At 41.2% G+C, this 14538-nt stretch overlaps 2 protein-coding genes across 2 annotated transcripts; one reads left to right on the forward strand and one right to left on the reverse strand.

Annotated features, from left to right (window-relative positions):
• The first annotated feature begins 180 nt into the window (after positions 1-180).
• Positions 181-6295, forward strand: slc26a6l1 (solute carrier family 26 member 6, like 1). Its single transcript, XM_005724705.1, has 19 exons — positions 181-373; positions 461-600; positions 705-815; positions 906-1081; positions 1177-1341; positions 1815-1967; positions 2278-2360; positions 2465-2612; positions 2726-2839; positions 3164-3241; positions 3343-3438; positions 3558-3664; positions 3841-3910; positions 3987-4079; positions 4366-4476; positions 5102-5515; positions 5794-5848; positions 5931-6076; positions 6187-6295. Exons 1-19 carry the CDS (start codon positions 234-236, stop codon positions 6211-6213), a joined length of 2427 nt encoding a protein of 808 aa, XP_005724762.1. The 5' UTR covers positions 181-233; the 3' UTR covers positions 6214-6295.
• Positions 6296-6402: 107 nt separating this feature from the next.
• Positions 6403-14092, reverse strand: p4htmb (prolyl 4-hydroxylase, transmembrane b). The gene is made up of 9 exons (XM_005724704.1): positions 13093-14092; positions 12927-13008; positions 11714-11904; positions 11502-11598; positions 9380-9542; positions 9118-9303; positions 8779-8869; positions 8484-8607; positions 6403-7170 (listed from the first exon to the last, which is right to left on the reverse strand). The coding sequence occupies exons 1-9, from the start codon at positions 13429-13431 to the stop codon at positions 6947-6949; spliced, it is 1497 nt and encodes a 498-aa protein (XP_005724761.1). The 5' UTR covers positions 13432-14092; the 3' UTR covers positions 6403-6946.
• Between the last annotated feature and the right edge of the window lie 446 nt (positions 14093-14538).

Consider the following 14538-nt stretch of genomic DNA (forward strand, 5'->3'; position numbering starts at 1 on the left):
ATCACTGAGTTAACCTTTTTCTATTTTCAGCACATAATTATATATTTTGCTTCATCCGGTCCACTATCTTTGTAATAGCTCTGCCCACAATATCCTGGCTGTAGTTAATCATTAGGCAATATGGTGTAGATATGCAGATGCAGTTGCTGCTTCCACAACACTTCTCCGGCATCTGCTTTTGGTTGCACGCTTGCAGTCAGAAAGAATCTTTGTACTTAGACAGAGTTAGACAGATGGAGTCTGCACGCAGATCTGAGAGATTCAGAGTGGAGAGGGATGTGCTTGATGAACTGAAACTGGAAGAGGTAACACAGAGGAAATCATATGCTGATATCCACTCTTCTCTAAGTGAGCAGCTAAAGAATGCCTTAAGGTAAGGTCCTAAAGAATACCTACCAGCAACTCTACAGCACAAAGATTTTCACAGTTCTTCTTCTTGAATTCCTCAAATTCCTCCCAGATGCAACATACATTACCTCAAGCAAAGTATAGTGAGGAGACTGCCTGTGTTATACTGGCTCCCCAAGTACTCAGTCTGGGACTACGGCATGCCAGACCTCATCTCCGGGATTAGTGTGGGTATAATGCACCTGCCACAAGGTATGGGAATATTTTAGTATGACTTGCCAGTTGTATTCAAATAGCATAGCTCCTTAAACATACCTGTCCGTCAGCTGGTGTAAGAAAACATCTGTCATCTACAGGTATGGCATATGCATTACTGGCTTCTTTACCTCCTGTATTTGGCCTCTACTCATCGCTCTACCCAGCACTGGTCTACTTCTTTTTTGGAACATCACGCCATGTTTCCATAGGTAGTGATGCAAATGGGAGACATACACTGTGCCATGGCAGCTGTGGTAACTGTTGTAATCACACGAGTTGCTATGTTTTATTGTGTTCAGGCACATTTACGGTGCTCAGCATCATGGTGGGTAGTGTGACAGAAAGACTTGCTCCGGATGTAGATTTCCAGAAAGCGAATGGGACCAACATCACTGCAGAGGTAGATGTGACTGCCAGGGACTCATACAGGGTGCAAGTGGCAGCAGCTACTACTGTGCTTGGAGGACTTATTCAGGTTTGCAAACCTGGAACATCTCAGAAAACAATAACACCCTATTTTGCTATTACAGCTGCATTAACACATACGTACTGAAAATATCGCATTTACAGGTGCTACTGGGTGTGGTAAAGTTTGGATTTGTGGGGACATATTTGTCTGAACCTCTGGTGCGAGCTTACACAACAGCTGCAGCAGCCCATGCTGTGGTGGCACAACTGAAGTACATCTTTGGAGTTTCCCCTACGCGGTTTAGTGGTCCGCTGTCATTGGTGTATGTGAGTACTATGAAGTATTGTAAGTAAGTGCTCTCTGTGTTTCTGTTAATAAAACAGTCCCGACCTTATTCTTTTACATGTGTTGGAACAACTTGAGTGTATGTGTTAAATCGCAGCATTGACACTCACAGAGGAGCTGCATACATACTCTCACCTAAGTAGCACAAATGCTTTTAGGACTTTGTCTCTTTCATTTAGACATCTCTTATGCATTTTTAATGATTGTACTGATTTGACACATCCTAATCTGTTTTTGTTGCAGAGTACTAAAGCATAATTTTGGAAAAAGTATTTAAAAGTACTGAGTGGTTCCAGAGTTAACTACAAGGCATGTGATAATCTGAAATCAGTTATCTGTCATAGTTTGATTTCTACCTATGCAGGCAACACGGCTTGTTAAAGACACCATTCTGAGCAAAATCAGTACAATGTCACTTTATATAACTTCATATAACTTTATAAAACATTTACAGACTCTGAAGGATGTTTGCTCTTTGCTGCCAAACACTCATCTTCCCACACTGCTGGTCAGCGTTGTGACTATAGTGCTTCTAATTGCAGCCAAGGAGCTCAACTCATTTCTCAGTTCAAAGCTGCCAGTTCCCATCCCAGTGGAGCTTATCACCGTAAGTTGACCGGAGGAGACCCTCTCTGGCTGCTCTTTCGGTTATCACCTCTGTGCTCTGTGCTGATGCAGCGGTGCTGAAAAAGCACAGACACAGTGGAAAAGAGCAGCTGAATCAGCAGCACCGTAGGGGCCTCTCTCTTTTTGCACTTCATGGCAAAAGATTATGGCTAATAATTAAGTGCACATCATCTATTTAGTCATACGAATGACTGAATTTTACTGATTGATTTTTAAGGTAGACATGTGCTGCGAAATTTAGCTTTGCACCTTTATGTCTGTGACATTCGTGTTTGCTGTGATCATTTTAGATTGTGGCAGGGACACTGATATCCTCCTATGCCCACTTGAACACCAACTACACAATTTCAGTTGTTGGAGAAATTCCTAGTGGGTATGCATTTAACTTTATCTTCTACTGCTGTCATTTTGCTTAAGTCATTTTTCGAGCATGTTAGAACTAACTGGTTTCCTTCATATCCCCCACCTGTGCACCAGTTTAAGTTCCCCCAGTGTACCAGATGTGAATCTTTTCGGAGAAGTCATCAGTGATGCTTTTGCACTGGCCATTGTTGGATACGCCATAACTATTTCCCTTGGAAAAACATTTGCACTAAAACATGGATACAAGGTGGACAGTAACCAGGTGAATAAGACCTCACAACAAATAATCCATGACTTTTTCTACATTCAGTAAAACTCTGTTATTTTCATCTTTTTCTCTCCAAATTGTGTGTCTTTGTCTCCACCCTGTCACAGGAGCTTGTGGCACTGGGTCTGAGTAATACAGTTGGAGGCTTCTTTCAGTGCTTCTCTGTCTGCTCCTCTATGTCTCGAAGTCTAATACAAGACACAACTGGGGTCAAAACACAAGTGAGTGAGCACCTGAAGTTAAAACTTTACACAGAGGCAGCCTAGAAACAAGTGTTACATCACAAGCCAAAGACATTCCAAAAAAGCGCTGCATGTGCGAGAGCTGTACAGCAAACTGGCTACAAATATGTCCCAGTTGAGTACCTTAATTTAAAAAAAAAAAGAATAGTAAACCAGAAATTTGACATTTATGGTGTTTAGTTATTATGCAAACCCAAAGCTAAATGGAGACAAGAAGCAATCAAATAGTTGTTTGGGGACTGCTAAATGTTAGGAATATATGTATTAGACACATGCTGTCATATCTTTGTGTTGTTTGTGCAGATGGCTGGAGTTGCCTCATCTCTAATTGTGTTAGTGACCATACTTAAACTTGGGACACTGTTCCAGGAACTGCCAAAGGTCAGATTGCGCTATGACCTGCCTGTCTTTACTGTTTTTATGATGCTTTACAGATTTTCTGGCATTTCTGACCATATTCCTGACTATTCTTGTTGCTTTAGGCCGTCCTATCAGCAGTTGTGTTTGTAAATTTGAAAGGGATGTTCAAGCAATACTATGACATCGTTACACTGTGGAGGAGCAGCAAGATCGACCTGGTGAGAGGATAACGAATTGTGATCGTGTATCATTTTAAATCATATTTAAATGTAGTTACAGAGTTTCACAATAATTGTCACAGGAACGGGATAATGCAGTGTAACCCTGTGTCTCATAGGTGCTTTGGTTGGTCACCTGGGTATCAACATTGCTCCTCAATCTGGACCTGGGTCTGGCAGCATCTGTCACGTTTGCAGTGTTTACGGTTATCTTCAGGACTCAGCTGTAAGACACCTCTCACCTAATCATAGCAATTCACTCTGCAGTCTGTCAGTCATGCTGTTTGTGAGATGCAGCATTAGGGACAAGATGTTAGACTGCAGGATTTGCCAGATTAGACAAATTGGCTGTATGCAAACATAATGTGCACATACATTAAGTGTTTTTATTTCTTTTCTCAGGCCGACATACTCTGTTCTGGGAAATATTCCAGGTACAGAGCTCTATGTGGATATAGAAATGCACAGAGAGGTGAGACAGAAAGCCATGAGTAAAAGCTTGTCTCCCTTGACTGCCAAATAATTAATGATGTCTCTGTGTTTGACAGGCGAGAGGGATTCCAGGTGTTACTATATTCCGCTCGTCTGCAACAGTTTATTTCGCCAATGCTGATCTCTACCTGGAAGCCCTGAAAGAAAAGGTCTGTAAGAATGATATCAAGCCCACGACTGCAACTTGTGACTTTATCTCTTGAATAGTCTGATCATTCACTATTTTCTTGATCAATAATTAAATCGTCTTGCACAGTGGAAAAAGAAATGCATCACCAAAATGACCTTGCCAGTCCCAATTCCAATCATTTATTATCACACATGACAAAAGCAGTTTGAGAACATAAAACCAGACAATTACAGATCCCTACCCTTTTTTGTGAGCATTTGTGTTATCCTCATCCTATATTTTATTCTTCTTCTTCCTGTTTTCAGAGTGGCCTTAACATCAGCAAAATGATTATCTACAAAAGGAGGCAGGAGGCTAAACAGAAACGAAGAGAAAGACGGGCTGAGAGACGGGCAAAGAGGCAGGCCAAGAGAGAAGTAATGTTCAGTATCTTATTCTCCTTTCAGCTGCTCTCTTTCGGGGTCACTGCAGCATCTCTTCTCGCCCACTGCATCTTCCTCTCTTATGCAAACCACATATATGTCATCTCTCACCACATCCAAAAGCCTCCTTTTTGGGCCTTTTTTCTTTTTCTCCTGCCTGGCAGCTCCACCTCAACAACCTTTTCCCAGTTTACCCAGTATATGTCCTCTACATAATATGAGTCACACAGATGCGAAAGAGTGCAGGCAGGATGGAGATGAATGTCAAAGGTGATTTGAGACAGAAGGTCAGCAGAAAAAGTGAGAAGGAAGGTTTAAGACGTAGTGAAACATGCTATGATGCACGGTTTGGAGCTGACAGAAAAGACAGGAGGTGCCAGGCAGAAGAAAAAGAGGAAGATCCATGGATATACTGAAGGAGGACATGCAGAGGGTTAATGTAATAGAAGAGGATGCTGCAGGTAGGGTGAGATGGAGACAGATGATCCACTGTGGTGACCTCTAAAGGGAGCAGTCGAAAGAATAATGAAAGATGTGGGCCATCAGTAGCCCAAGTCCTCTAAACCTAAAACCTTCACAGCTATATTAACAATAATTTCCTTTATATCCAACTCCTAAGAGACGAGCACAGAGGGCAGCTAGACAACTTTCAGAGTTCTCTGTGGAGGAAGAGGGTGGCTGTTGGAGAGACACATCCATAGACGGGACCGTTATAGTGGAGGACGAGCAGGGTGGGACTGAGAGGGAAAATGGGACAGTGTTTGTCATCCCAACCACTCCCCGAACACCAGACGGTAGATGGGAATACCTCAAAGGAGGAGATCCAGATTGCACCAGCTTAGGATGGATGTCTGAGCTGCAGGATGGGGACACCACCACTCTGGGCTCAAGCAGTGAGGATACCTTGAGCCAGGATCTTGAGCGAATCTCTCTGGGTTCCCTGGGCAAATGGACCTGGGATATTCATTCCATCATTCTTGACCTCTCCACAGCTAACTTCACTGACACAGTGGCTATCAAGACCATGAAAAATGTAAGTGATAAGCAGGCAATTATTTCATGAGTGAAATACCCACACATTTTATGCTGTTTTAAAAGCTTGGAACAAAACCATAAGACTTTAAGATAATTCAGGGAAAAAGGGTTGTTTTTAAATAGCAATGTCAAATATAGACACAAAGCAGCATACTTCTTGAATGCCGGTGTTTAAAATTTTCTGTAACAGATTCATAGCTTGTCACAGCAAAATTGACCCTGAAGATCCATTCTGGTATAAATTATTGAAATAACAGAGGTTTATTATATCGACAGATTTTCCAGGACTTCAGTGAGATTGATGTAGATGTCTACATGGCTGGTTGTCAAGGTAAGTGAATACTGCTGCTGCAGGTGTATTGTGCTGCACTTTATGGTGGTGATAATTCACTCATAGACTCTTTTGTTTGCAGCCTCTGTGGTGGAACAATTAGAGCATGGTGACTTCTTCTCTGAGAAAATAACAAAGAGACGTCTTTTTGCCTCCGTACACGACGCTGTGCTCCACTGTCTAAACCACCGTGGAGCGACAACCATCCCAAGACATGAGCCGTCAGTGGTACGTCCAGCCAACATTCAGGTTTCATTTTCAAACGCAACTTTCATCTGTCTGGGTATGGATATGTTATGGCTGACGATTAAATATTTAAAACACTTTTTTGATTACAGGAGCTGCATACCAGCACGAAACTTTAAGGCCTTCATGCAAACACGTGGAAAAACGTTGAGTAGAAGGAATAATGAATTTATGCAATATCAATTTATTACTTTCTGAGCTATCCCACTGTGTGATAAGGGTGTCTCCTTCATTTTCATACAGTTTTTTTTTAATTTAACTTATATAAAAGAAAGACTAGTGTTCAAGACAGAAGAGCTCACTTTATTTTATTCAATGTGGGAGAGTGAGAGTGCATTCAAAAATAAATACATAATAAATAAAATGAAATCTGGAAGATATCTTGTGCATTTCATGTATTGTGCATTCCACATGGAAAAGGTACCGATGAATTCAAGGGAGAAAAACAAAGGCAACATGCATCACACTGACAGTGTGTGAGCCTATTTTTTGGTAATGGCAGCAATAAGAAGGTAGAACACTGAAAGGTTTTTGTTTTCAGTTTTCAAGTGCAATTGTTGCACATCTGACGCATGCAAAGAAAAGCTTTTAAAATTGCAACTCCTTGACTGTGTTTCTAGTGCAATACTTCTAACACACGAGGTTTTGGTAGATAAAAATAACAGGATAGCAATATCCAAGCAAAAAAATATAACAACAAAACATCTTTTTACTGTTGCATAAACCCACTGTGACCTCATTCCCTGAATAAATCTTGTTCCTACATACTGGCCACAAAGGGTGTTACCAAAAACATTGTGCACAGGACTGAGGAAGGCTGGGATTTCTTATTTGTATTATTTGGCAGATAAGCTACAAGTCTTGATGGATGCTAGGACTCTGTATTCCTGTGTTCATAGTCAGATCTTCATCATCATCTTCTTCCTCTTCTGGCTGTTGTAACACCAACTGCTGATAGCGAGTCTGCCTCTGGTAATCCGGATCAATGTTGATCCATTTATTGGCAACCCACTTAGTGCCATGGGTGACCATACAACCTCCATGCAGAGCGTATTCGTCCTGTTCCCCCACCCAACCTAATGAGAAAAAATGTGTTTTTTTTCCTTTGACTAAAAACATCCTTTAACTATTTTAATTTAAAAATCAAATTTACATTAACATACTGACACTTTGGTGGCAACCAGAGCAGTTCAGATGAGATTTATCACTGTATTAACATGAATTTTTAAATCTACGTTATTAGGCTCCAAAACAACAGTTCTAATATTTTCTTGATCTCATTTAACTTTTAATTGCGTAAACAATTTGATCAACTATCAGGACTGTACAGATGTCCATTATTTTTTCATCTACTTCTACCTATTGACACCAAAGTCAAAGTCAACTGTGGTAAAGACATTAATGAATCCCTGACACTGTATCTACTGTATTCTTCACTTTGATCTAACATCACCATGAGATATATGTCTCCCATATATGTTTCTATGACAACAAACCAACCAATCATATACCAGAGTTAACCATCAGTATCAACAGCCTCTATTCACTGTTTAGTCTCAAAAGTTTGCAAATCTAACATTGTAAACATGTTAACACTGTTGGTATGCACTAATTTCCAAGAAATACTGAGTCTATGTAAGCTCTTAGGATGGATTTTTAGGCTTATTCAACACTTACTAAGATTATGAATTTCTTTTCATAGAAAAAAAAAGCAAATTACACATCGAGACTCATTCGCTAATGTGCACAGAAACTTTTTCACCCTGCACAAAATTACTGGATTCACAAATGTGTGCACTGTCCAATTTTTTTCACATCACATGCAAATGTTTGGGAATTTGAATCTATTTAAATCAACAGTCCAGTAGAATCTGCATACTATGTGTATATTACAAATTTCCCTTTATATGGAAACATGTTTATCTTGACGTGAGTAGGTGAAAGCGGGACAATGCTGTAAGATAGAAGCTTGCACTAAGGCAACAAAGAAGCTTGGACATCAAAGTTAAGGAAAAAACATTAACAATAACAAAAAATATTAATTTGATTACTTAATCAATCATTATTAGTAGGGTAGTAGTAAAAATAGTAAGTAGTAGTATTTTTAAGATGTATATTTAAATTCTGCGAGACCAGATCATTGTCATTTGTTAATATTATGGTCTTAGCCATTTCTAAATTTGTTCAGAGAGTGGAAAACAAAATCAGGTACAAAAACTACAAATTTATGTACCTGCACTGGTTATGAATGAGGTCATTCATACAAATTGTATTTGAATGTTGGTACACAATCTGTGTACTGGAAATACGTAATGAAAATAATACGCAGTTTGGTTTGCTGCGTTTTCTTTTTGCTTTTTTACTGGAAATGTGTCTTTCATTTACCCACCTCTTCCATCAGAAAGGTAGTTGTACCAGAAAACAGCGGTCCCTTTGGTCGGCTTCACCCTCAGGTTACTTTTGTCACAATTCCTTCTGGTGTCCAAAAGATCCACGTCATTGTGTATGAGAGACTGAAACACATGTTCAAAATCAGTCACATAGCTTGCCTGATGTCATACTCGTGCAGTTGCTGACATATGTGTGAGTCGCCACAGTTATGAAACACATGCGCAGAATGTACACAATACGTTTGCAGGACACTTTGCACACATTTCCTAAACATTTTCCTGACTATTACGCACCACTTCATCATAGGTCCTGTTGTCTGCCACTGGGAATGCGGTCTCCCCGCCCCCATCAACAGAATTCAGGTAGAAGAGAACTGTGATGTACCTAAGTGTGCAACACAGATTTAAATTGACACACACATGTATAGTGCAAGCAAACAGCACACAAACACACACACACAAACAACAAGCGTGCACAATTTTTTGCAAGATAATGTTGAGTCACACAAACTAGCATGCCAGCTGTCACAATGGAGCAACAGTGAGTAGTTCAGTAATGATGTCAGACAGATGAATTCATATGTGAACAAACGTGGATATATTTGTTAAGAAGTGCTGCTTCTAGGTTCTCACCTGCAAGACGTTTCAAAAGGAGTAGAAGCATTTGCAGCAAGGCGTGTGTGTGTACAGGCTGTTTCAGGGTAGACCGGGCCACTGTCGTGGTGGGCATGGTAATGTCCCCCCTCCTCATAGCGAACCACCTGAAGAGGTTCACTAAGATCCACTAACGTGGGTGGGAGTCGAGTGAGGCGAATCACCCTTTGACAAGTGAAAGGAAACATTTTAAATAAATATAAGCACAGGATGAATCCCAGTAACGGTTTGTCTTTCTTACCTCTCTTTGATGTCTTGGAGGACCTGGTGTGCTCCTTTGCCCTGGTACAACCACGTGTGTCTGCTGTTTCTCACCAGCTGACTCCTTTTCACCCCGCGCTGCAACAGGAAGCGCTGGAAAGCATCGTTGCTCAGAAGCCTGAACTCTTCTAGACTCAGCAAACCTACCCAAAGTATGAGGATGCACAGTCATATGAACATTTTCAGAGTTCTAGCTCGTAGAACATCCTGCAACAGCAATAACTTGAAGCAATTGTTTTCTGCAGTGTCTCACATTGTTGCGGCAGAATTCTCTACACTCTTCTTAGTAATGTAGCTTCAGTTAACTGAGGTTTGTTGCAACTTGTTGCAACTTTTGCACAGCTCTCCTGAGGCCTCTGTTACCTCCAGACCCTCTGAACTTTGACTGAACGATTACAAGATCTTAATTCTTTTCTTTAACAGCCGTCCTTTTGCAGATTTGTTGGTGTAAGTGAGATCATTGTCCTGTTGCATGACTCCGTATCAGCCAAGCTTTAGCTTTGGACAGATGGCCTCACATTAACACATCTGTCATGGTTCATAGTAAAGTAAAGTAAAATTTTATTTATATAGCACCTTTCAAGATAAAATCACAAAGTGCTTTACAGAGGCAGAAAACAGACATTAAAATCTAAAACAAAACAAAATCAACCAAAAGCGAGTTTAAACAGATAGGTTTTTAACTGCTTTTTAAAAGACATGACTGAGTCCACAGATCTCAAACTCAAAGGGAGCGAGTTCCAGAGTCTGGGAGCCACTGATACATGGGTTTGTTAGTCCCTTTTGTGATCCCTGTCTCCCGAGTCATGTCCCTGTGTCCAGTCCCTGTGTTCTGTCTCCATGTCTGTCTGCATTCCCTGTCTTGTCTAGTTAATACAGCTGTAGTGTGGCTCTGTGTGCTTTCCCCTTTCCTGTTCCCATGTTTCTCTCTCTACGTTCCATCCCTTTGTCTCCTCAGTCCCAGGGTCAAGTTCACATGTCTTAGTCTGAGTCTGTTTGTGTGTGTTGCTGATATTTCCTGTCTTACTTTGTCTCTTGTCCAGTGTGCATTATGCATAGATTTCTGTCTCGTTAGTCAGATTTAGTTCACCTGTGATCCATCTCCCTAATTACCTCTTATGTGTATTTATCTCTCATTTTTCTCAGTTCCCTGTTTTGTCCTTATCATACATGCCCTAATGTTATAGCTATCTGTTAGTCAGCATTAGTTCCTTCCAGTTTGTTTTTTTCTAGCGCTAGCTCTATTCTGCTCTGCTTTATATTTTGTTAAATCAGCCTTTTGCCAGTTAATAAAGATGTATTTTCAGATAAGTCTGTCTGCCGAGTCCTGCACTTGGGTCCACATGCTGCCTGTCGCAAACCTTCCCATGACAACACCTGAATACTCCAAATCTGCTAAAACTTCTGCTTGTACAGAGATGGTTAGACTTGCTAATGATCACTCGTGGTGTGATTGAGACACGGCGGGTCCATAGATCGTTATTCAGACCCAAAATTAATACACGCAGCTGCAGCTCTCAGCTGGCAGCCGCACATTCATCACACCACATTCCACACAACTTGCAGACGCACGGATTGTGATTCCGGATGTCATGCAGGTGCGTCTGCACGGCACCGCAAACCACGCCCCACCACATCACTTAATCAACACATCTGATTGGCAGCACTTTTCTGCTAGTTACACTCTTTAATTCCTCTTTAACTCTTTTATGTTTAAATAGAGCTCAATATTTGACTAAGATTCTTATCACATCATTGTTACTAGCATGGACATATAGCACTGAAACTTGCTTGAAAACGTTGTACTGGAAAAGAAATTAAATGTATAGCAGAAGGTAAGTAAGTTTAGTTGCCACCTAAAATCTTTTCAAAATTATCCATAAATGCATTGTTTATGTAAGGAGGTAGTTACTGTGGCCCTGAGAGCTCAAAAGCACTGCAGCCTATGAAAATAACAGCAAATCATGTGAAGGGCTGCACTGAAACACGTGAGATAAAGATGCAAGGTAAAGTAAATTCTCAATGGAAAATCAGAATACACATTACCTTGCATCTTTTTTACAAGGTCTTGGTGGAAATGATTAATTAAGTTAATTTCTTACCATTGCCATCCTTGTCAGCTTTGAGCCCAGCATAAATTTCTCGCAGATTCTCTGGTGTGAGCCAGATGCCATCTCTCACTCGAGAATGAGTCAGTATCTGGAGGAGTCATAGTGTTTAAGATGGAATGAGTAAGAGACCTCTGAAGCAAAAAGTAACAAAAAAATACTTCAGGTTGCGCACTATGCCTCTCAGTCCACAAACTGACATACACCTCATGGAGCTGCAATTGTCCATCCTGGTTGATATCTAGAAGGTTAAAGATCTCCTCTGGGCTGAGATTGAGCTCCCTGGCCAGCTCCTCCTGACCATCTTGTACCATTAACTGGCTCTCCATTAGACCCTTCAGCTGGGCAAGCTGCATCACCACACGGCACTCATCCTCAGACAGAAAACCCGGGATCTCTGCAGAAACACAAAAAGTAAGAAACACTACGGAGGAAATTAAGACAGCATTATCTGTCTGATTCTTCATCTTCTCTTTTTAAACTAATGGGGTAGCTTAGAAAGTGTGGTAGGAAGGATCATCTACCAATTGGTTAAGAAGGTCAGTCAGAAGGTTGATGGATGGAGCCCCATGATTCAAAGAATCCTTGAGCAAGAACCCTGAATTTCATGCATTAAATAGTAGTATGTACATGAATGTTAGAAAACAGTGGTTAGGTACAGATAAAAGCACTGTATGAGTGTGAATGTGATTGGGTGAATGAGACCAGAGTCCTCAAATTGAGTAGAATGATGCCATACAAGTACCACTCTATAATGTCAGGCTACATTCCTCAGGCTGGAATTTAACCAGTTGTTGACTGATTTAAAAGATGGACTTGTTGACTTTTGGAAATTCTGAATATTGCGTCTCACATTTTCAAAATGTACTTGATTAAAGAAAAAACCACAACTATCAGATTAATTTGAATTTCAAATATTGTCAAACCAAAGTTCAGTTAGTGTCCAGCTAACCTACAGCAAATCTTCTTATATCAACCTTGAGTCAGCTCTTTAAAATCTGCAGGAAATCGCATTACTTATAAAAACAAAACATGTGAATAGATCAGGAAGCAATCCAAATGGGCCTACATTTCACCCACTTCATAATACTTGCAAAGCATTCCCACTGCATGCTGTGCACTGATGCATTATGTTTTTCAGGTACAGATGCATTTCTGCCCTTTACCCAGTCAGCTGTGAGACCCTAATTGCATCCCATGTGCAATGGACCGACTTTGAATAGAGTAGTTGCCTTAGGACTTACTTGCCTATTTTATGAGGTCCTAGATGTAGCACAATAATCAGCCCAGTCTGGGTTATGTTAAGGTAAAGTAGCCAAGTGTAAGCTGCAGCACTTCTTTTTTTATTCTCCTTTTGGGCATCTGAGGCAGATCTTCATTTTTATCTTCTTTTAGCTACGTGGCTGTGCAGCCTCTTACCAAAAAGAAGCGGTTTCAGGCTCAAAGTCCTCATCTCGTGAAGTCTCCCTGACACCAGTGACACCTTCTGGACATGTCCCACCTGAAAGGGAAATCAAAGGCGTGTGAGAGGATGACAGAAGGAGCGATGCATCATCATCATCCTCAAGTACTCACCCTAACTCACCCTTATTCCCTCTATCCGTGGCAGAGAAATATCGCGCTGAAGCTCGTCTTTCGATGGCGGACGTCGCGACTCGGGGCGCTGGTGGCCGCTGCTGGGAGCATCACGACTTCGGTTCGCGTCTTCCTGCCCACTGTTGTAGTGCACGTAGAAAAGCAGCGCGATCACGTTAATGATGTAAACATGAAAAAACACCATCACTACCACAAAGTAGGAGCGGGAGCACACGCTGCTCTTGTGGCAGGAGAGGCGCTCGCACGGCTGACGAAGCGGCAAGGTCGCGCTCCCGGACGGAGTCGTGTCCTCAGCAGCAGCATCTTGGGTTTCCTGGTTGTCAGTCATCTTGGCTGGAGGAGTTGTTGGGTCCTTGGCAGCCAAGGTCCATCTGTTTAATCAGGCGACGAGATAAACCTTTTATGTGTCCCCAGAAGTAGCAGATGTGCCGAGTGACAGATGTCTAGTTTGATTACATTTAAAAAGAGAGAAAATCCCCAAAGAGCTCCAGTTTTCTTTTTTCTTCCCCTGGAGAAAATTAACCAAAATCCTTGCGCATTTTGGAAAAAAAAGATGCCTGATTTTTCGCGGCGAAAATACAGCTCTTCTTTTCTGAGCCTAGAAGTCAGCTATGAGCGGAATTGTGTATGTTTTATTGTGCAGATAGCAGCGCTGCAGCCTCGGACAGTCTTGTTTACACTGCAGCACTTCCAGTCAGCAAAGCGCACTGCGCATCCCAAAGCACTGCGAAACTCATCTCACACACGCGGTCCGTAAAGCTGACCCCGCATCGACTGAAACCGACGAAATCCGTCAACAACAAAAAAGAAAAAAAACCCAGCTTTATTTCGACTGCAAATAAGAAATCTGCGATCTTATTTACACGCCGTAACAGCAACTCCCCGCTGACAGCAACAGCATGTGCAGTGTGCAATGCTGACCTCTGGCGACCTCCGGCAATAACACGTCCCCGTCTCGGGGCAGGGCTTCTGCTTACAAAAGGTCCAGCGTTTATTTGCTCGTCTCAATGTGTTAGGTGGCTAAATGTTGAATGTATTGTAATGGTTTTAATAAAGTTTTGTTTTGAATGGACTGTCATTTATCCTAAACTTGGATGTCTGATCAAGCAATCATCCCAACTTATTTAGGATAAGATGCTCAGTTTTCCAAAAAATAATTAAGTAAATAAATAAGTAATACGAACATTTATTGAACATTCTAATAATTAATGTATTGGATGAATGGATATTTAGCTTTTGTACTTATGCACAACTAGTCACTTCCTGCTGCCATCTTTGTTTGGTTCAAAGAGCTACAACCTGGAGAGCAGGTAAGTTTGTCTTTATTGTACACCCAGCTCAGTATTTCTGCTCCAGGTTAATAGAGAAGTTTTAAAAGTCAAAGGAGCTTGCAAAGAAAAGCGTCTTATATGTGTGTGTATATATATATATATAT

The sequence above is a fragment of the Pundamilia nyererei genome, unplaced genomic scaffold (assembly GCF_000239375.1).
Source record: "Pundamilia nyererei isolate P.nyererei 1_Seehausen unplaced genomic scaffold, PunNye1.0 scaffold00012, whole genome shotgun sequence".
Classification (NCBI taxonomy): domain Eukaryota; kingdom Metazoa; phylum Chordata; class Actinopteri; order Cichliformes; family Cichlidae; genus Pundamilia; species Pundamilia nyererei.